General features: G+C 37.9%; 1 protein-coding gene across 11 annotated transcripts in view; it reads left to right on the plus strand.

The window, feature by feature from the left end:
• Positions 1 to 4,249, plus strand: part of IMMP2L (inner mitochondrial membrane peptidase subunit 2) — a 1,024,913-nt gene extending 1,020,664 nt beyond the window's left edge. For all 11 annotated transcript variants that reach the window (XM_064289809.1, XM_064289806.1, XM_064289807.1 and 8 more), the window contains one exon: positions 3,624 to 4,249. In XM_064289809.1, coding sequence (XP_064145879.1) covers positions 3,624 to 3,743 — 120 coding nt within the window. In that variant the 3' untranslated portion in view covers positions 3,744 to 4,249. The remainder of the gene's footprint in view (positions 1 to 3,623) is intronic.
• The last annotated feature ends 18,716 nt before the right edge of the window (positions 4,250 to 22,965 follow it).

Raw genomic sequence — 22,965 nt, forward strand, 5'->3', positions numbered from 1 at the left:
TATGTATGTATATTTGCTTGTATGTTTTGCAAAAAGAAACATAAGAAGGTGGCACAGTGGTGAAAGCACTTGGCTGCTAACCTAAAGGTGGAGAATTCAAGCCCACCGGCCACTCCTCAGGAGAAGGATGTGGCAGTCTGCTTCTGAAAAGATTTACAGCCTTGGAAACCTTATGGGGCAGTTCTACTCTGTCCTGAAAGGTCCCGATGAGTTGAAATTGACTCAATGGCACCAGGTATTGGAGTTGGGGTAGGGGATGGGAATGAGACTTCTCTGTGTATGCTTTTTGTGTTAGTTTCCTATTACTGCTGTAACAAATTATCACAAATTTCGTAGCTTAAAAGAACACAAATGTATTATATTACAGTTCTAAAGTCAGAAGTCCAGTGTGAGGCCCACTGAGCTAACATCAAGGTATCAGTAGGCAGTGGCATCACTAGGGTTGGCATCTCCCAGTACGGTAACTTACTCCCCACCCTGTGGACCTCCTTTTATACCAGACCATGCAGAATCCTTACTAATGTTTTTTGTAGTACTAATGTTACTCATAAATTGCAATTCCTGTTTACCACTCCTACTTTTCCTTTAAGTACTACTTCATTCTCAAAAACGTTTTTGATATAGGTGTACAAATACTAGTTACCACACTATTATCTTGAACACGTAAATTACAAGGTCAGCCTGGACATCTAGTGGTTCCAAAAAGTAAGCAAGTGCTCAAAGACTGCTGGAGGCATTTCAAAGGGTGTAGGTGCTCCCACTGGCCAGATTTGGGGCATTTGAACATCAAACAAACTGAAAAACATAGTAACATATTTTGAGTTAAAAAAAGGGATTCTTGATATTAAAATAGAGGGAGTTGGGGTCTGGTTGGAATGCACATTTTTACGAAAGAATGTCAGCTGATAAATAGAAAAGAAATTATAGAATTGGAAAATCACTATTGGTAATCCCCAATGTAATGATTGATTCAGACAAGGATCATTGATGAATATTAAAACCATGAGATGAAATGTTGTTGACGTACAGGATATTTACATTATTTCAAAATGTCAGCCCCACAAATTACCTATGACTTGCAAAAGTAAAAAGATATGTTTACAAAGGAGAAATCTGGTCAACATCACCTTAACCAAACAATCAAACTTAGCATCACCAGCAACGGGACAAACTGGTATTTTGTGCCTCCAGGTGTGATGGAAGGGGAAGAATAAAATATCTATATTCATAAGGGAAAAAAGTCATAATTCCAGATGTAGGATATTTTATAAAACAACTGGCCTGTACTCCAAATAAACTAAATGTAAACTGTGGCAAACTAATCACCATTGAATGTAATTTGTGATCCCTGGTTAGGTCCTGAATTTTAAAAAATAAAATAGCTATAAAAGACATCATTGGGACTTTGGGTAAATTTGAATACGGACTGTATATTAAATGATATAACTGTATCAATATTAAATGTCTTGCAATGGTAATGATACTATGTTTATGTAGAAAAAGGTCTTAGTTCTAAGGAGATACATGCTGAAGTATTTAGGGGTAAAATTAGCATGACAACAATTTGCAAATGGTTCAGGAAAAAAAGTATATGTATGCACATATACGTATAGACACGTATACACACACATAAAGAGAAACAAATGCAGTAAAATGTTAATAACTGGCAAATTTTGGTGAATAGAGCTTTTATTTTGTACCACACTTTTGGATTTTCTCTAGGTTCAATTTCCAAATAACAAGCTGGAGGAAAAAATCCTTTATTGGGCCCATGGGTTTCTTGCTACACTTTGGGTTTTGTTTCCATTTCAAGTTGTTATCAAGGTTTTTTTTTTGTTGTTGTTGTTCTTTTGTTCTTTTTTTTAACAATCTGTTTCTGGTTGTCTTCTTGGTGGTCTCTCCCTTAACATCCAGCTCCTGGCTTTGCGTCTCTGGGCAGTATGATTTTTGAATGTAGATGCTAGTCAATAGAAGAACTGATGAAAGCAATGTTTGTATGTTAATCTCTGGGAAGCTCCAATTCGTAGGAAAAACATGTGAAAATAAAATGAAATAATTTACATGTATCTGGTTTAGAGTTGGCACTCAATAAATGTGTGTGAGTGTGTTTTGTAAGCTTCCAAATACCATTAAAATAGTATCTGATAGTAACGACAACAACAAAAACACACAAATTTCCAGGCCCCATCTCAGACCTGTTGCTGTTGTTAGCGGCCATGGAGTCACCTCTGACCCATGGTGATCCAGCAGAATGGAACATTGCCAGGTCCTGCATCATCCTCACAATTGCCAGCATCTTTAAGTCCATAGTTTTGGCTATTGTGCCAATCCATCTCACTAAGAGTCTCCCTCTTCCTCATTGGCCCTCTACTTCACCAAACACAATGTTCTCCTCCAGCAATTTATCCCTTCTGATGACGTGTATAAAACAAACAAGTCAGACAAGGTTCTGTTGTGATCCATAGGGTTTTTATTGGCTATTTTTCAGAAATAGGCCTTTCTTCTTGGTCTGTCTAGTTTGGAAGCTCTACGGAAATATGCTTACCATGGGTGACCCTGCTGGTATTTGAAATACTGGTGGCATAGCTCCCAGCATCACAGCAACATGCAAGCCACCACAGTATAACAAACTAACAGAAAGGTGGTGGACTTCAGAGAAAGATGATCTTTGAGGGTAGGGCCCTGCTCTGCATTTTAAGCAAGGCTGCCCCAATCTTCTGTACACTAATGTTTAGAATCACTGGCCTAAAAAGTCTTTGAAGGCTCCTTCCCTGCCTCTGGGCTCAGCCTTAGGGGCTCCCTTACCTCCTCTTCCATCCTGGCTAACCTCTGCTAATCTCTGCTCATCGGGGTTCCTTTGCCATCTGCCACGATCTTCATGTTTTATTCTTTTCCTTCTCTCACAGGTTTCCACCTTACACGGTTTCCAGATTTCATAGGTTTTACCATATATCTTTTGGCAAATTCCTACCCTCTCTGGTCCTCAATTTTCTCATCTGTGAAATGGAGATAGTAGTACTTACCTCAACTGGTTTTTGTGAGGATTAAATGAGCTTGTTGTTGTGTGCTATTGAGCCAATTCCAACCCTATAGGACAGAGTAGAACTGCCTGGTAGGGTTTCCAAGACTGTAATCTTTATGAGAGTAGATTGCCACATCATTCTACAGAGGAGCAGCTGGTGTGTTGGAATCACTGACCTTTAGGTTAGCAGCTGAACACTTAACCACTGCATCACCAGGGCTCCTTTAAATGAGCTTACATATATAAAAAAGAGCCCTGCTGATGAAATGCTTAAGTGCTCATGTGCTAACCCAAAGGTTGACAGTTTGAACCCTCCCAGTGTCTTTAAGGGACAGAGATCTGGAGATCTGCTCCCATAAATATTACAGCCTGAAAAACCCTATGGAGGCAGTTCTACTCTGCCACGTGGGGTTGCTATGACTCAGAGTCGACTCAACAGCACCTAACAGCAGCAACATGTATAAAGCACGTAGAAAAGCACTGTATGCGTTTACCCGTGAAATGTCAGACCTGGAACCAAATTTGTATTTGCAAGGCAGTAATGATGATTTTTACAAAAACAATTTATTTGTTATTATCTTTGTGTCTCTCGTGGATCCAGGTTTCCCTGGGACTTCTACATGCCCACGCTACACATATCCTGTGGCCTCCAGAGCGCTGGCAGAAATTGGAATCCCTTCTTCCACCAGAGCGCTTGCCAGTCCACAGGGAAGAGGAGTGAAGGCATGGACCTACCTGACTGCTGGCACTGGGAAGCCAGCACCACTGATTACAGGATAGGGAATGGAGAACATCCAGAAGAGAAAGTGTTCAACAAGATGATGCCATTAAATGAAAGAATTCCTTGATACTGACTAGTTTTAAATACTACCTGATTTAAGTGTTAAATTTTAGTAGCTTATTATCCAATGCCAAAGAAATTCAGATGTTTGTGAATATGAAAATATCATACTCGCATGTGTTAAAGGGGGTAAATTTGAGGATATTTGCTATACATGCTTGTTCTATTGAGTGCCAAAGTTTGATTTTGGTGCTAGCTACTGAAGTTAATATTTTGATGAAACTGATTGAGTAGTTTGTCATTTACTGTTAAGAGGAAACATGAAGAAATGCATATTATACACATAGTGAAAGGAATGATGTTGTGATTAGCAGTATCTTAAATGCAGTGACTGACGTTTGGGAGGAACAGGAAAGTGATGTAAAAATAAAACACTGATTTGTTCAGGTCCTGTTTTTGGCGTTTCATTTTAACCAGTACACCCATTCCTGAGGAATATGCATCTCTTTTGGAAGTAAGTAAAGTAATGGAGAATCAATTCTATTCAATACTTCAGTACAATCAGACCTTTCTTATTGGCCCTTTTAAATCAAAACTTCTAAGTGATTTCATGCCTAGACACATTGATGAGTAAACCCATTTATCAGCATTAAATCATTAGTTGGTAAAATGTTCTGAGTGAAGTGGGAAAAATCACTAGGTCAAACAAGACCCTCCCTTCCCCCCTCGCCAATGATTTCTCAGTGTTCTTGTCTCTATAATACAGCAATCATCAATTCTAAAGTGGAGCTAATGGTAGAACAATGGATTCTGAGATTTGTATAGACAAGGAGGTAAATCCCTGCATCCAAGTCTGTATTTATGAAGCTCTTCTTTCCTTTTTTCGCTCCTGCTGGTTAGAGGGGAATACTGAAAGAACAAAGTCTGTGGAACCAATACCATCCGTATGCCTGATGTCTTTTTCTTCTGTTTATGGGCAGACAGGATCCCAAATAATGACCAACCATCTTGCAAACCATTAAAAAAACCCATTAGTGCTAACTAATCCTTACTTAGCAGGGAGCAGAAAAAGCCAGGACAACAGCCACAGAAAACATAACACATTAAGAGCCTATGTTGCTGCAACAATTCTTTAGCATTATAATAGCTTGTTCAACAAACACCAATGAGGAGTTCTCCACAAAGGCTGGCGAGAATTACCATTTTAAAAAGGAAATCTGCTTAAACTCTTTCAGTGGCTCTTCATTGCCCTTGTCAATTCTTCAATTCTATTTCCTTCTGTTCCCCAGCTTGAGCCTCATCCTCTTCCTTTAACTGCAGTGTCTCAGATATGCCATTTCACGGCTTGGAACGTAACCTTGTGAAGTATCATATTAAATTATAGTTTATGCATTTTAAATTTCCATAAACAGATATCAAGTGGTATTTGTTTTAAATTTTGCTTTATTTTAAAAGAACAAAATTTCATTAGATTTTATCAATTGAACATCAGACTTCTTACAAATTAAATTTAAATAAGTGAATCTAACATAAATAGAGAACAATCATAGGAAATGTATTAATGGAGAGAGAATGTGTTCTGGAATCTATTGATTTTTTACAAATATAATGCCGAGTATAATAGTAGACCATGTTCCTGGCACTTTAACTTCATTGTCTTCCCAGAAGTCCTTGCAAATGTAATTTATCTCAATATATATAGGTTCACAAGAACTTTTAGAGGTGGGTTGCCTTCTCTCTCTGTTCTTATATCATCTTGCCCTATCCATTCTCTTTTTCCATTCCTCACTATTACACACGTAGTCAGATTCCAGTTCTTTTTGGAGATTGCCAAGTTATCAGCTCCATTCTCACCGTGTTAAGTATGCTTCATTCCAACTTATAGTCTTTTTCCTTTTTATTATAACTTTAAATTTCTATAAGTTCAAGTCTGAAGAAGAAATGAGTCTTTGTTTTTTATATAGTTTTAATAGCAATAAAATACTTCTATGAAGTTTGTTTTAGGGTCTATGCTACCTGCGTTATGGTAGGTATATACCTGCATATACCTGTATTATAGTCTAATATCCTATCACCGCATGTGGTCTTTATATTTCTAGTGATGTTGTTTCAACTAAATCTGCTGAATAAAGACGTTTTAATAGAGTTCTTCTACCATAAAAGTTTGGGAGATTTTTAGGGACTTCGCAGGGCTTTAGTTTAATGTGCTAGTCACCATGACGGTATACTGCAATAATATTTAAAGAAACTGGCAGAGTATGAACTAATAAAGCATTTAAATTTACTCTGGCTTATAGCATGACAGAATAAATTTGAAAGTCATTACTATTTTATATCTTAGAATTGCCAAAATTTAGCAGATGAGCTAAAGATTTCCATTTGATTTATAATCTTAAACAATTGATAGACTGTGTTGTGGACATGACCTTCTCTGAAGCCATCACTACCTTGTCAGTCTGCAGTTTCTCTTCTAAATGTGAGGCTGTTTAGTTTCTAATTAAATGACAACTAAACATTTCTAATCTAACTCAAATTTTTATCTCAGGGGATTTGCATTATCATCTGGTTATTCGATAACCTTGTATTAATACTAAATTAAACACATGACAGATGGATCTTACGTTTCCCTTCAAAAAGTTCTTCATGGCTATTGTTTGATCGTTAGTGAATATTATCTTCACAGAAATTATTACTGAATAATTTTGTGATTCTATGTATTAATCCTGTATTTTGGCATTTAAAGATCTAAATCCTTCATGTATCACTATCATTTGATTTACATGTTTTTGATGAGATTTAATTAAAAAAATGGATTTCCCTTAGCTCTCATTTAGTCACTAAATTTAAATGCCTACCTCTTCTGAAGATCAAGAGGCTTTTATACCTTCTTCTCTATTTTTCTGCAGCAGCCACATACACTTTAAATCAAAATTGGAGACCTTTAGAGCTAAACCTAATTTTTCTCATTAAGTTAGGTAGCTATGAGTATACATTAATTTTTATTGAATTTAATTTTCATATGATTTTTTAAGTAAGGTCATTAAATCTTCTAAATGGTATCAATTGCTGAAATTATATGATGGCCTGACATATGTCTCATAGATGAGATTATTTAAATGTTTTGGGCTTTTTATGTCTGAATTTCTGGTTTCTCATTACTTCTAATTTTCCCCTTTGAGGGAAAAAAAGTATTGATACTTGCTAAAGTGTTGCTTTCTTATGAAATTCTCTCATACTCATCCCATCATTCTGATTTTTCCCCACACTTATTAATAAAGTACAAGAGTTGGCTCCCTAACACCTGCTTGCTCCCCATGACACTATAGTGCTATGTAGTGGCAACTTCCAAGGAGCAACTCTAAGCAATGAAATGATGATGATGATGATGACAATGACTACAACTATCATTTATTGAAGAACTCCTGTGTACTTAGATGCTGTGCTAAGCGATTTACATATACGATTTAATCCAACAATGCCTACCTAAGAGGTAAATTACTATTATTATCATTGAGAAGGCTGAGACTGGAGAAGTTAGATGATTTGCCTAGGGTCATATAGCTAGTAAGTGGTAGGACTAAGATGGGAACTCAGTGCTGCCTGGTTCTAAAGTTCTTTGTCTTTCCTTTATCTCAGTGATTTCCCACCTTGAATCCTTATCACAGTCTCCTGGAATCATTTTTGCTTGTTTGTTTTAAATATAGATAATCATGGATTCTGATTCAACAAAGCTTTAACTAGAGAGGTTGTGATGGTTAAGATTGTGTGTCAACTTGGCTGGGCCATGATTCTCAGTTTTTTGGCAGTCGTATAACGTTGTGATCACTTCCCTGTTAAAATTTCATTTGTGATCACCTCCCTGATGGAATCTGATGAGTGGGGGTGGGGCCTGTGGCAGCTCACCACCCCCTCAGCCTTCATCTCTCCACCTTCCCCTGTCTACTGCCTTCCTGCTCACCTTGCAAAGTTGTTGGTTTGTTCTGGATCCAGCAGCTGTCTCTCATCTGACCTCTGGTTCTTGGGACTTGAGCTAGCAGCTTACCTGTCCATCTTGGGATTTGTCGATCTTCACAGCCTGTGAGTAAGAGTCCTGTTCCCTGACCTCCCTATCTTGGGTTCACCAGCCCCTGCAGCTATGTGACTCAGGAGAAACCTTGCAGTCTTCCTTGCTGACCTTGGGAATTCCTCGACCTTCACAGCCCGTGAGTGGGAGCCCTGCTTTCTAATCTGCTCACCTTGGGTTCACGAGCTTCTGTGGCTCCGTGAATTGGGAAAGGCCTCTAGCCTGATCTAAGGACTTGGGACGTTCCAGCCCCTACAATCATGTGAGACGTTTCCTTGGTATAAATCTCTCTCTATATATTTATACACCTTACTGGTTTTGCTTCTCTAGAGAACCCAGCCTAAGACAGAGATGCTTGTAGCAGGAGCAGTAAATTCTCTCTCTTAGGGTTTTCAGAAGCTTCTTTCTTCATTTTTGTTGGGTATGGATATGCCTGGAGTACATGGCAATTTTCCAGGGGGTGTGGAGCATATGTAGTTTTAGGAGACTCATTTCCATTCTAGGTCTTCCAAAATTGATCTGCTTATCGTAGAAGAAAGGCACATTTTACCAGTATCCAATCTTAGTATGGTACACTTTCATATCTGTAAAATCCATGGATCAATTTTTAAAAAATTAGCAACCGTTAGGTATTGAGAAAGTAAATGATTCTCACAACTAGTAACAAATATTTTGGCATGTCTAGTCATTTCCAATCTTTTGGTTTCAACAAAATTGAAGGACGACCTGATTGCATTGTGAATTGTTTTCAATGATTGGTCACAATGTGATTTTTGACCTATACCTTGGATTTTCAAAGAAAACTCCTTCCATTCCTGTCTACTTATTCTATCAATAAATATTATTTTTCCATAGATACATGAAGAAAGCATTATATAGCTTATTAAAAGATGCATTTCCAGGAGGGGAGTGAACAGTCACATTGGCATCCATAGTATCCATGATCTGGCGGTTCTTAGAATACCTGAGCTCCACTCCAGCAGCGTGTGAAGTTCCTGGACACCTACCTCCTATACATGTGCCAGCATAGTCTTGCACCTTGTTGAGATGAACTTCGTTGGCTGAAACATTCCCATTTACTTGACTGAGGAGTAGGAGACAAGAAGAATGTTCACTTTCTGACTTCTCCTGAATGGAAGCTCTTAAGATGGCAGCTTGTTGGACACATGGATTTTCTTGAGAGTTGTACTTACTGCCGACCCTGATTTGGTAATGCAGGTGGGTAGGCCAGGAGAAGTTTCCTTCCTTCTGTGTCAGAACAACTTTGTAATGAGTATTAACATGACCACTGCCTTCCATTAAGTGTAAACTTTTTGCCTTCTTCCAAATTAAAAAACTGCATGCCAAAAAAAAGATGCATTCCCAATAGATTTTTACTTTTGAAATTTAATGACTTTTTAATGAAAACTTGAAAAATATTTTTTGGTCCAATTGTGTTCTAATAGTCTATATACTAATTACTCAATCCAGAAAAGTTAAATTGTTAATAATCAGAGTCTATGATCTCAATAAATAGAACTAATTATATTTAAAATTTTATTTATATTTTTGTTACAGATAAATATGAAAGGGTGACTAATAAAAGATCTATATGCATAAAATCTTCCCCAAATGAAGATACAATCCTGGAATTATCAGGTACAGAATATAAAAAACTAATTTACAGAATGCTTCAAGACATCACAAATGAAATAAGGCAAACTACAGAAAAAGCCAAGGAACACACTGATAAAACTGTTGAAGAACTCAAAAAGATTATTCAAGAACATAGTGGAAAAATTAATAAGTTGCAAGAATCCATAGAGAGACAGCATGTAGAAATCCAAAAGATTAACAATAAAATTACAGAATTAGACAACGCAATAGGAAGTCAGAGGAGCAGACTCGAGCAATTAGAATGCAGACTGGGACATCTGGAGGACCAGGGAATCAACACCAACATAGCTGAAAAAAAATCAGATAAAAGAATTAAAAAAAAATGAAGAAACCCTAAGAATCATGTGAGACTCTATCAAGAAGGATAACCTGCAGATGATTGGAGTCCCAGAACAGGGAGGGGGGACAGAAAACACAGAGAAAATAGTTGAAGAACTTCTGACAGAAAACTTCCCTGACATCATGAAAGACGAAAAGATATCTATCCAAGATGCTCATCGAACCCCATTTAAGATTGATCCAAAAGGAAAAACACCAAGACACATTATCATCAAACTCACCAAAACCAAAGATAAACAGAAAATTTTAAAAGCAGCCAGGGAGAAAAGAAAGGTTTCCTTCAAGGGAGAATCAATAAGAATAAGTTCAGACTACTCAGCAGAAACCATGCAGGCAAGAAGGGAATGGGACGACATATACAGAACACTGAAGGAGAAAAACTGCCAGCCAAGGATCATATATCCAGCAAAACTCTCTCTGAAATATGAAGGCAAAATTAAGATATTTACAGATAAACACAAGTTTAGAGAATTTGCAAAAACCAAACCAAAGCTACAAGAAATACTAAAGAATATTGTTTGGTCAGAAAACCAATAATATCAGATATCAGCACAACACAAGGACACAAAACAGAACGTCCTGATATCAACTCAAATAGGGAAATCACAAAAACAAAGATTAATTAAAAAAAAATACACATAACAGGGAATCATGGAAGTCAATAGATAAAAGATCACAATAATCAAAAAGAGGGACTAAATACAGGAGGCATTGAACTGCCATATGGAGAGTGATACAAGGCGATATAGAACAATACAAGTTAGGTTTTCACTTAGAAAAATCAGGGTAAATAATAAGGTAACCACGAAAAGGTATAACAACTGTATAACTCAAGATAAAAGCCAAGAAAAACGTAACGACTCAACTAACATAAAGTCAAACACTATGAAAATGAGGATCTCACAATTTACTAAGAAAAACGCCTCAGCACAAAAAAGTATGTGGAAAAATGAAGTTGTCAACGACACACATGAAAAGGCATCAAAATGACAGCACTAAAAACTTATTTATCTATAATTACGCTGAATGTAAATGGACTAAATGCACCAATAAAGAGACAGAGAGTCACGGACTGGATAAAGAAACACGATCCGTCTATATGCTGCCTACAAGAGACACACCTTAGACTTAGAGACACAAACAAACTAAAACTCAAAGGATGGAAAAAAATATATCAAGCAAACAATAAGCAAAAAAGAAGAGGAGTAGCAATATTAATTTCTGACAAAATAGACTTTAGACTTAAATCCACCACAAAGGATAAAGAAGGACACTATATAATGATAAAAGGGACAATTGATCAGGAAGACATAACCATATTAAATATTTATGCACCCAATGACAGGGCTGCAAGATACATAAATCAAATTTTAACAGAATTGAAAAGTGAGATAGACACCTCCACATATATAGTAAGAGACTTCAACACACCGCTTTCGGAGAAGGACAGGACATCCAGTAAGAAGCTCAATAGAGACACGGAAGATCTACTTACAACAGTCAACCAACTTGACCTCATTGACTTATACAGAACTCTCCACCCAACAGCTGCAAAGTATACTTTTTTTTCTAGCGCACATGGAACATTCTCTAGAATAGACCACATATTAGGTCATAAAACAAACCTTTGCAGAGTCCAAAACATCAAAATATTACAAAGCATCTTCTCAGACCACAAGGCAATGAAGCTAGAAATCAATAACAGAAAAACTAGGGAAAAGAAATCAAATACTTGGAAAATGAACAATACCCTCCTGAAAAAAGACTGCGTTATAGAAGACATCAAGGAGGGAATAAGGAAATTCATAGAAAGCAACGAGAATGAAAACACTTCCTATCAAAACCTCTGGGACACAGCAAAAGCAGTGCTCAGAGGCCAATTTATATCGATAAATGCACACATACAAAAAGAAGAAAGAGTCAAAATCAGAGAACTGTCCCTACAACTTGAACAAATAGAAACTGAGCAACAAAAGAATCCATCAGGCACCAGAAGAAAACAATTAATAAAAATCAGAGCTGAACTAAATGAATTAGAGAACAGAAAAACAATTGAAAGAATTAACAAAGCCAAAAGCTGGTTCTTTGAAAAAATTAACAAAATTGATAAACCATTGGCTAGACTGACTACAGAAATACAGGAAAGGAAACAAATAACCCGAATAAGAAACGAGAAGAACCACATCACAACAGAACCAAAAGAAATTAAAAGAATCGTTTCAGATTATGATGAAAAATTGTACTCTAACAAATTTGAAAACCTAGAAGAAATGGATGAATTCCTGGAAAAACACTACCTACCTAAACTAACACATTCAGAAGTAGAACAACTAAATAGACCCATAACAAAAAAAGAGATTGAAAGGGTAATCAAAAAACTCCCAACAAAAAAAAGCCCTGGCCCGGACGGCTTCACTGCAGAGTTCTACCAAACTTTCAGAGAAGAGTTAACACCACTACTTCTGAAAGTATTCCAAAGCATAGAAAATGACAGAATACTACCCAACTCATTCTATGAAGCCACCATCTCCCTGATACCAAAACCAGGTAAAGACATTACAAAAAAAGAAAATTATAGACCTATATCCCTCATGAACATAGATACAAAAATCCTCAACAAAATTCTAGCCAATAGAATCCAACAACACATCAAAAAAATAATTCACCCTGATCAAGTGGGATTTATACCAGGTATGCAAGGCTGGTTTAATATCAGAAAAACCATTAATGTAATCCATCACATAAATAAAACAAAAGACAAAAACCACATGATCTTATCAATAGATGCAGAAAAGGCATTTGACAAAGTCCAACATCGATTTATGATAAAAACTCTTACCAAAATAGGAATTGAAGGAAAATTCCTCAACATAATAAAGGGCATCTATGCAAAGCCAACAGCCAATATCACTCTAAATGGAGAGAACCTGAAAGCATTTCCCTTGAGAACGGGAACCAGACAAGGAAGCCCTTTATCACCACTCTTATTCAACATCGTGCTGGAAGTCCTAGCCAGGGCAATTAGGCTAGACAAAGAAATAAAAGGTATCCGGATTGGCAAGGAGGAAGTAAAGTTATCACTATTTGCAGATGACATGATTATATACACAGAAAACCCTAAGGAATCCTCCAGAAAACTACTGAAACTAATAGAAGAGTTTGGCAGAGTCTCAGGTTATAAAATAAACATACAAAAATCACTTCGATTCCTCTACATCAACAAAAAGAACACCGAAGAGGAAATAACCAAATCAATACCATTCACAGTAGCCCCCAAGAAGATAAGATACTTAGGAATAAATCTTACCAAGTATGTAAAAGACCTATACAAAGAAAACTACAAAGCTCTACTACAAGAAATTCAAAAGGACATACTTAAGTGGAAAAACATACCTTGCTCATGGATATGAAGACTTAACATAGTAAAAATGTCTATTGTACCAAAAGCCATCTATACATACAATGCACTTCCGATCCAAACTCCAATGGCATTTTTTAATGTGTTGGAGAAACAAACCACCAACTTCATATGGAAGGGAAAGAAGCCTCGGATAAGTAAAGCATTACTGAAAAAGAAGAAGAAAGTGGGAGGTCTCACTCTACCTGATTTCAGAACCTATTATACAGCCACAGTAATCAAAACAGCCTGGTACTGGTACAACAACAGGCACATAGACCAATGGAACAGAATTGAGAACCCAGATATAGATCCATCCATGTAGGAATAGCTGATATTTGACAAAGGACCAGAGTCAGTTAATTGGGGAAAAGATAGTCTTTTTAACAAATGGTGCTGGCACAACTGGATATCCATTTGCAAAAAAAATGAAACAGGACCCATACCTTACACCATGCACAAAAACTAACTCCAAGTGGATCAAAGACCTAAACATAAAGACTAAAACAATAAAGATCATGGAAGAAAAAATAGGGACAACCCTAGGAGCCCTAATACAAGGCATAAACAGAATACAAAACATTACCAAAAATGATGAAGAGAAACCCGATAACTGGGAGCTCCTAAAAATCAAACACCTATGCTCATCTAAAGACTTCACCAAAAGAGTAAAAAGACCACCTACAGACTGGGAAAGAATTTTCAGCTATGACATCTCTGACCAGCGCCTGATCTCTAAAATCTACATGATTCTGTCAAAACTCAACCACAAAAAGACAAACAACCCAATCAAGAAGTGGGCAAAGGATATGAACACACATTTCACTAAAGAAGATATTCAGGCAGCCAACAGATACATGAGAAAATGCTCTCGATCATTAGCCATTAGAGAAATGCAAATTAAAACTACGATGAGATTCCGTTTCACACCAACAAGGCTGGCATTCATCCAAAAAACACAAAATAATAAATGTTGGAGAGGCTGCGGAGAGATTGGAACTCTTATACACTGCTGGTGGGAATGTAAAATGGTACAACCACTTTGGAAATCTATCTGGCGTTATCTTAAACAGTTAGAAATAGAACTACCATACAACCCAGAAATCCCACTCCTCGGAATATACCCTAGAGATACAAGAGCCTTCCCACAAACAGATATATGCACACCCATGTTTATTGCAGCTCTGTTTACAATAGCAAAAAGTTGGAAGCAACCAAGGTGTCCATCAACGGATGAATGGGTAAATAAATTGTGGTATATTCACAAAATGGAATACTACGCATCGATAAAGAACAGTGACGAATCTGTGAAACATTTCATAACATGGAGGAACCTGGAAGGCATTATGCTGAGTGAAATTAGTCAGAGGCAAAAGGACAAATATTGTATAAGACCACTATTATAAGATCTTGAGAAATAGTAAACCTGAGAAGAACACATACTTTTGTGGTTACCAGGCGGGGAGGGAGGGAGGGTGGGAGAGGGTTTTTTATTGAATAATCAGTAGATAAGAACTGCTTTAGGTGAAGGGATAGACAACACTCAATACATGGAAGGTCAGCTCAATTGGACTGGACCAAAAGCAAAGAAGTTTCCGGGATAAAATGAATGCTGCAAAGGTCAGCGGAGCAGGGGCAGGGGTCTGGGGAACATGGTTTGCGGGGACTTCTAAGTCAATTGGCAAAATAATTCTATTATGAAATCTTTCTGCATCCCACTTTGAAATGTGGCGTCTGGGGTCTTAAATGCTAACAAGTGGTCATCTAAGATGCATCAATTGGTCTCAACCCACCTGGAGCAAAGGAAAATGAAGAACACCAAGGCCACACGACAACTAAGAGCCCAAGAGACAGAAAGGGCCACATGAACCAGAGACCTACATCATCCTGAGACCAGAAGAACTAGTTGGTGCCTGGCCACAATCGATGACTGCCCTGACAAGGAGCACAGCAGAGGACCCCTGAGGGAGCAGGAGATCAGTGGGATACAGACCCCAAATTCTCATAAAAAGACCATACTTAATGGTCTGACTGAGACTAGAGGAATCCCGGCGGCCATGGTCCCCAGACCTTCTGTTGGCACAGGACAGGAACCATCCCCGAAGACAACTCATCAGACGTGAAAGGGACTGGTCAGCGGGTGGGAGAGAGATGCTGATGAAGAGTGAGCTAATTATATCAGGTGGTCAGTTGAGAGTGTGTTGGCAACTCTTGTCTGGAGGGGGAATGGGAGGATAGAGAGAGAGGGAAGCCGGCAAAACTCTCATGAAAGGAGAGACTGAAAGGGCTGACTCAAGAGGGGGAGAGCAATTGGGAGTACGGAGTAAGATGTATGTAAACTTATATGTGACAGACTGATTGGATTTGTAAACGTTCACTTGAAGCTTAATAAAAGTTAATAAAAAAAAAAAAAAGTGGACCAGAAACAGGAGTTTAAGGAGAAAAGGAAATAATTTTTAATTCATAACTTTTAAAGGAGAGTTTGTTTTTATGATAGTTATTAAATTACTATAGTATTTAGGTTCCATGGATACATTTAAAAGAGAGATTTAGCACTTTTATTACAATATGTTAAAAATTGTATCTGTTTCAGCTATTTAAACTTCTGATGGAAAATTTTTAGATGTCATCTTTGAAATGTGCAGTGAGATTACAGCCTGTCAAAATCCTTTTAGGCAGCATCAGAACCACAAAATATTTGAGGCTACTGCCCTATAATAAAAGATGAGTACTAACTTGCAGCAAGTATCAATATACATATTTCCATATATATAGTGCATTCGTTTTTAGAATGGTTTCTTTCCAAAAGAATCTAATTGGGAAATTGAAAATATGGTTTCGGGTAGATATTGGCTCTATGGAATGGTGGGTGGGATGGATGAGAATCTTATAACCAAAGCCAACCTCACAAGACCTAGGAGTATATGTCTGGTGAATATTTATGTTCAGTCATTCTTATCTATATTCGCTAAAATGTAGTGGTAGTTTCTTTAAATCAGGAAAAATTTCATGGAAACTTCAAGGCCAGCTGTACACTTGCTTAGAAGGAAGATCATTTTTAAGTTTATTCAAGGAAAGTCCAGAAACTCAGTGACGAAAACATTGTAATTCAGTTACCATTTTTGGCACTGCTAAATTTTACCATTTTAACCCGTAATGAAAATCATTGACCCTGAGTCAGCAACCATCTGTTTTATATACAAATTACCAAAAGGTACAAAACCACTTAACAATATAAACAGCATGTACTTTTATCTGTCTGCAACCTCTTCAGGATATGAACATCCCTCAACTTGAAATCTCCTAAATTATTCTGGTCATTGGCAGTGATGTGGAGAAACGTATACTGACATTTTCAAGTTATTCTAAATTATTTTTCAAAAAGTCATCATTCCTTTTACAATCAACTCAAAAGCATACCATAGAAGTGATGCTAATAACAAAAAACTCTACCAGAAGGACAGTCTTAATAATACTTTGTTAAATCTGAAAGTTAGCTTTGTCAAAATTAGCTACTCTGAGCTAGAAATAGCCATTATTTAAAAACATGTTCTCTTTTATTATTAAAGATGTGTCTGATTCACTATACATTGAAAATATGCCCTTAATAAGGTTAAGAATCAGGCAGTTTCTTGAAAAATAAAATGAAACAAACAGACAAATAAAAAAACCCACTGCTGTCAAGTCGATTCCAACTCATAACGACCCTATAGATACTAAACAAATATTTTGAAGAATAAAATATAGAAAAACAAGGTAATTTGCACTTGTTCCCAAATTCATTTTTTTTAAATAACATTCATGCTTATTAAATGGTTATTTCTATGGTTGTGATGACTAAGGTTCTGTGTCAACTAGGCTGGGCCATGATTCTCAGTGCTTTGGCAGTTATGATGTGGTTTGGCAGCTATGTAATGATGTAATCACCTCCATAATGAGATCTGATATAATGTAATTGCCTCCATGATGAGATCTATTATGAGCAACCAATCAGTTGAAAGTGAGTTTCCTTGTAGGTGTGCCCTGCACCAACATAGGTGGACTTTCTGGCAAATCTTGCTGGCTTTTGCTGGCTCTGAAACCTGCAGCTGGCTCCTGTTCATCTTACCTCCTGTTCTTGGGACTTGAGCTAGCAGCTTAGCTGCTGATCTTGGGATTTGTTAGCCTCCAAAGCCTATGAGCTAGAGGCCTGCTGTCTGACCCTCCAGTCTTGGGTTCACCAGCCCCTGAAGCTAAGTGAGCCAGAGAAGCCCTCAGCCTGACCCACAGACTTGGGACTTCCCAGCTTCTACAACAGCCTGAGCTATTTCCTTAATTAAAAAAAAATCTCTCTGTATATTTATATACTTCATTGGTTGTGCTTCTCTAGAGAACCCAGCCTAAGACAATGATTAAACTCATTTAATGGTTTATTTAATGATAATTTCATAACAAAGGTAATTTTGCCTGTCAAAAAAATCCAATAAAAAGATGACCATTTTTCCTTACAGAATTTAAAGAAAATTGAATTTATATTGAAGGTATGAAACACCAAAAAACCAAACCCACTGCCCTTGAGTCGATTCCAACTCATAGTGAACCTATAGGACACAGTAGAACTGCCCCATAAGGTTTTCAGGGAGCAGCTGGTGAATCCGAACTGCCAACCTTTTGGTTAGTAGCCGAGCTCTTAACTAGTGTGCCACCAGGGCTCCCTTGAAAGTATAGTGTGGGTTAATCTTAAAAAAAAAAAACAAAAAAAAAAACCCACTGCCCTCGAGTTGATTCCAACCTATGCGTGCTTGTCTCTACAGGACATGATTGTGACCCTTGGCCAATGCTACTGAATATTTTAACTAAAGATAAATGATAGTCTATAACCATGAGTCTGTGAGGTGTTTTGGGGCAGGATGAACCAGCCTGTCAGCATTTTTAAATAATATCAGTTGGAGTTGTTAAAGACACAAGGGAAAGATTAGTCCAAGGGACTAATGGACCACAACTATCACAGCCTCCACCAAACTGAGTTCAGTACAACTAGACGGTGCCTGACTACCACCACTGAATGCTCTGACAGGGATCACAATAGAGGGTCCTGCACAGAGCTGGAGAAAAACGTACAATAAATTCTAACTCACACAAAAAGACCAGGCTTACTGGCCTGACAGAGATGGAGAAACCCCAAAAGTATGGCCCCCGGACACACTTTTAGCTCAATGATGAAGTCACTCCTGAGGTTCACCCTTCAGCCAAAGATTAGACGGGCAAGCAAAATGAGACTAAAGGGGCACACCAGCCCAGGGGCAAGGACTAGAAGGCAGGAATGGACAGGAAAGCTGGTGATTGGGAACCCAAGGTCGAGAAGGGAGAGTGTTGACATGTCATGGGTTGGTAACCAATGTCACAAAACAATATGTGTACTAACTTTAATGAGAAGCTAGTTGGTTCTGTAAACCTTTATCTAAAGTACAATAATAAAAAAAGAAAACAGAAAAGACTTCCCTGTCTTTCTTTCCCCAGTACCACCCCAGATGCTACCCCAGCTCCAGGGAATTCCTTCTACTGCAGGAAATCTTTTTGCTCTTCTTCCAGGACTGATCTTTGTAAATGGATAAAACTCTAATCTCTATTCCCTTGAGCTCTCTCTTGCCATGTTCATCTTGGGGTACTCCCCCCAGTCACACCACAGCAAAGCTTCCTGCTTTTCTTTAATCATTGGCACTTGCCATGGCTCCGTGAGTAAAACAGGCACCCATGACACTTACCTTACAAAAATCTCAGAGTCTATAAGATGCTCAGAAAAGACATTCCTCATCAGTAAAATAAGGGGCTTAGTTTAGATGATTCCTATGATCACTTCCAGCTGAATAAAAAAAAAAAAAATCTTTTTTTAATAGTTAGCAATAATACGACATCCATAATAATAATAATAATAACTGGAGTTGTGATTTTCACCTGGTTTTAGTGGCCCTTGAGGGTTTTTGCTCTTTAAAGTTGGTCAAATAGCTGTAATATGCTATATGACCAGCTCACTATAAAAGACCCCACCCTGAACAGATTTTGGGCTTCCTGGTAAGAAGGTACTTCATTCACATACTTGCATGCAGAGGGTGGTTCAAGACATGGAAATTAAACACATCCAGGCCACCCAGGGATGGGAAGACAAAGAAGTCTGAGTCTGAAATCTCAGACTCCTTTCAATACATATTCTTATGCTGTTGCTGAACTGGAATCTTTGCCAGCGATAAAGCTGTTCTGAGACCATAAACATTTTGAATCTGGAGAGTCCTTTTTGCAATTGAACAACTAGATAATTAGCACATAATTAAAGCCAGTTGCAGTCAAATTGATTCCAACTCATGGCAACCCCATGTGTGTCAAAGTAGAACTGTCCCCCACAGGGTTTTCAATGGCTGATATTTGGAAGAGATTTCCAGGCATTTCTTCTGAGATACCTCTGGGAGGACTTGAAACCTTTCAGTTAGCAGCTGAGTACTTTAACTGTTTGTACCACCCAGGGACTTCAGCACATAATTAGCACATTGTAGTATATGCTTCTTCACCAAGCAAAGAATATTAAATATACCATGGACTGCCAAAGAATGAACAAATCAGTCTCAGAAGAAATAAATCCAGGATGCTCCTTGAAAACAAGGATGGTGAAACTTCAACTTGCTTACTTTGGACACATCATCAGGAAAGACCAATCGCTGGAAAAGAATATTATATTTGGAAGACGGTCGACAAAAATGAGGGGAATTCAGTCAATGAGATGGATTTGCACAGTAACAGCAACAATGGACTCAAACATACCAATAATCATGAAGATGGTACAGGACCAGGCAACATTTCATTCTGTTATACATAAGGTCACCATGAGTCAGAGCTGAGTTCATGGCAAGTAACAATAACAACATATGATTACTGATTCACATGTGGAAATTATCTCATGTCAATCAAATTAAGATTATCATTTTCATTATTAGGATTCACCTTTCAAAAAACTTCTATCGTGGATAGTTGGCAATTGATTTTTAAAAATTTGAGCCACCAGTATATAGATTGATATCTCTGCATTGTTGTTGTTAGGTACCATCAACTAGGTTCTGACTCGTACTGACCCTAAGTACAACAGAATGAAACACTGCCTAGTCCTGCACCATCTTCATGATTGTTACGTTTGAGCCCATTGTTGGAGCCACTGTGTCAGTCCATCTCGTTAAGGGTCTCTTTTGCTGACCCTCTGCTTTACCAACCATGATATCCTCCAGAGACTTGTCCCTCCTGATAACATTTCCAAGGTTTGTGAGACGAAGTTTTTAATGAGCATTCTGGCTGTACTTCTTGCAAGACAGATTTATTTGTTCTTCTGGTGGTCCATGGCATATGCAATATTCTTTGTCAACACCATAATTCAAAGTCATCAATTCTTCTTTGGTTTTCCTTATTCATTGTTCAGCTTTCACATGCATATGAGCGGATTGAAAACACCGGGGCTTGGGTCAGCTGTACCTTAGTCCTTAAAGTGACTTCTTTGCATTTTAACACTTTAAAGAGGTCCTTTGCAGCAGATTTACCCAATGCAATGCGTCCTTTGAATTCTTGACTGCTGCTTCCATGGCTGTCGATTGTGGATCCAAGTAAAAAGAAGTCCTTGACAACTTCAATCTTTTCCCCATTTATCATGATGTTGCTCATTGGTCCAGTTGTGAAGATTTTTGTTTTCTTTATATTGAGGTGTAATCCATACAGAAGGCTGTGGTCTTTGATCTTCATTAGTAAGTGCTTCAAGTCCTTTTCACTTTCAGCAACCAAGGTTGTGTCATCTACATAACGCAGGTTGTTAATTAGTCTTCCTCCAATCCTGATGCCTCGTTCTTCTTCATATAGCCCAGCTTCTCGGATTATTTGCTCAATATACAGATTGAATAGGTATGGTGAAAGGCTACAACCCTGAAGCAAACAATCAATGTCCATGGAAGCAACAGTCAAGAATTCAAAGGACGCATTGCAAAAGCAAATATGCTGCAAAAGACCTCTTTAAAGTGTTAAAATGCAAAGAAGTCACTTTAAGGACTAAGGTACAGCTGACCCAAGCCCCGGTGTTTTCAATCCGCTCATATGCATGTGAAAGCTGAACAATGAATAAGGAAAACCAAAGAAGAATTGATGACTTTGAATTATGGTGTTGACAAAGAATATTGCATATGCCATGGACCACTTAGAAGAACAAACAAATCTGTCTTGCAAGAAGTGCAGCCAGAATGCTCATTAAAAACTTCGTCTCACAAACCTTGGAAACGTTATCAGGAGGGACAAGTCCCTGGAGGATATCATGCTTGGTAAAGTAGAGGGTCAACCAGTATCCCCTTGTTCTGTCCAAACAACTGCCTCTTGATCTATGTAAAGGTTCCTCAAGAGCGCAATTTAGTGTTCTGGAATTCTCATTCTTCACGATATTATCCATAAGTTATTATGATCTACACAGTTGAATGCCTTTGCATAGTCAATAAAACAAAGGTAAACATCCTTCTGGTGTTCTCTGCTTTCAGCCAGGATCCATCTGACATCAAGCAATGAAATCCCTGGTTCCAGGTCCTCTTCTGAAACCAGCCTGAATTCCTGGCATTTCCCTGTCAATATACTGCTGTAGCCGTTTTTGAATGATCTTCAGTAAAATTTTGCTTGCGTGTGATATTAATGATATTGTTCTATAATTTCCACATTCAGTTGGATCACTTTTCTTGGGAATAGGCATAAATATGGATCTCTTCCAGTCAGCTGGCCAGGAAGCTATCTTCCATATTTCTCGGCATAGACAAGTGAGCACCTCCAGCGCTGCATCCATTGTTGAAACATCTCAATTGATATTCCGTCAATTACTGGAGCCTGTTTTTCACCAATGCCTTCAGAGCAGCTTGGACTTCTTCCTAAAGAACCATCAGTTCCTCATCATATGCTACCTCTTGAAATGGTTGAACATCAACTAATTCTTTTTGGGATGATGACTCTGTGTGTTCCTTCCGTCTTCTTTTGATGCTTCCTGCGTTATTTACTATTTTCCCCATAGAATCCTTCACTATTACAGCTCAAGGCTTGAATTTTTTCTTCTGTTCTTTCAGCCTGAGAAACACCGAGTGTATTCTTCCCTTTTGATTTTCTATCTCCAGCTCTTTGCACGTGTCATTATAATACTTTACTTTGTCTTCTCGAGCTACCTTTTTTGAAATCTTCTGTTCAGGTCTTTTACTTCATCCTTTCTCCCTTTTGCATTAGCTGCTTGACGTTCGTGAGCAAGTCCAGAGTCTCTTCTGACATCTGTCTTGGCCTTTTCTTTCTTTCCTGTCTTTTCAATGACCTCTTGCTTTCTTCATGTATGATGTCCTTGATGTCATTCCACAACTCCTCTGCTCTTCGGTCACTAGTGTTCAATGTGTCAAATCTATTCTTCAGATGGTCTCTAAATTCAGATGGGATATACCCAAAGTCATGTTTTGGCTCTTGTGGATTTGCTCTGATTTTCTTCAGTTTCAGCTTGAACTTGCATATGAGCAATGGATGGTCTGTTCCACAGTCGGCCCCTGGCCTCGTTCTGACTGATAATATTGAGCTTTTCCATCGTCTCTTTCCACAGATATAGTCAATTTGATTCCTGTGTGTTCCATCTGGCGATGTCCATGTGTATAGTCGCCGTTTATGTTGGTGAAAGAAGGTATTTGCAATGAAGA

This window comes from Loxodonta africana, chromosome 8 (genome assembly GCF_030014295.1).
Source record: "Loxodonta africana isolate mLoxAfr1 chromosome 8, mLoxAfr1.hap2, whole genome shotgun sequence".
Taxonomy (NCBI): domain Eukaryota; kingdom Metazoa; phylum Chordata; class Mammalia; order Proboscidea; family Elephantidae; genus Loxodonta; species Loxodonta africana.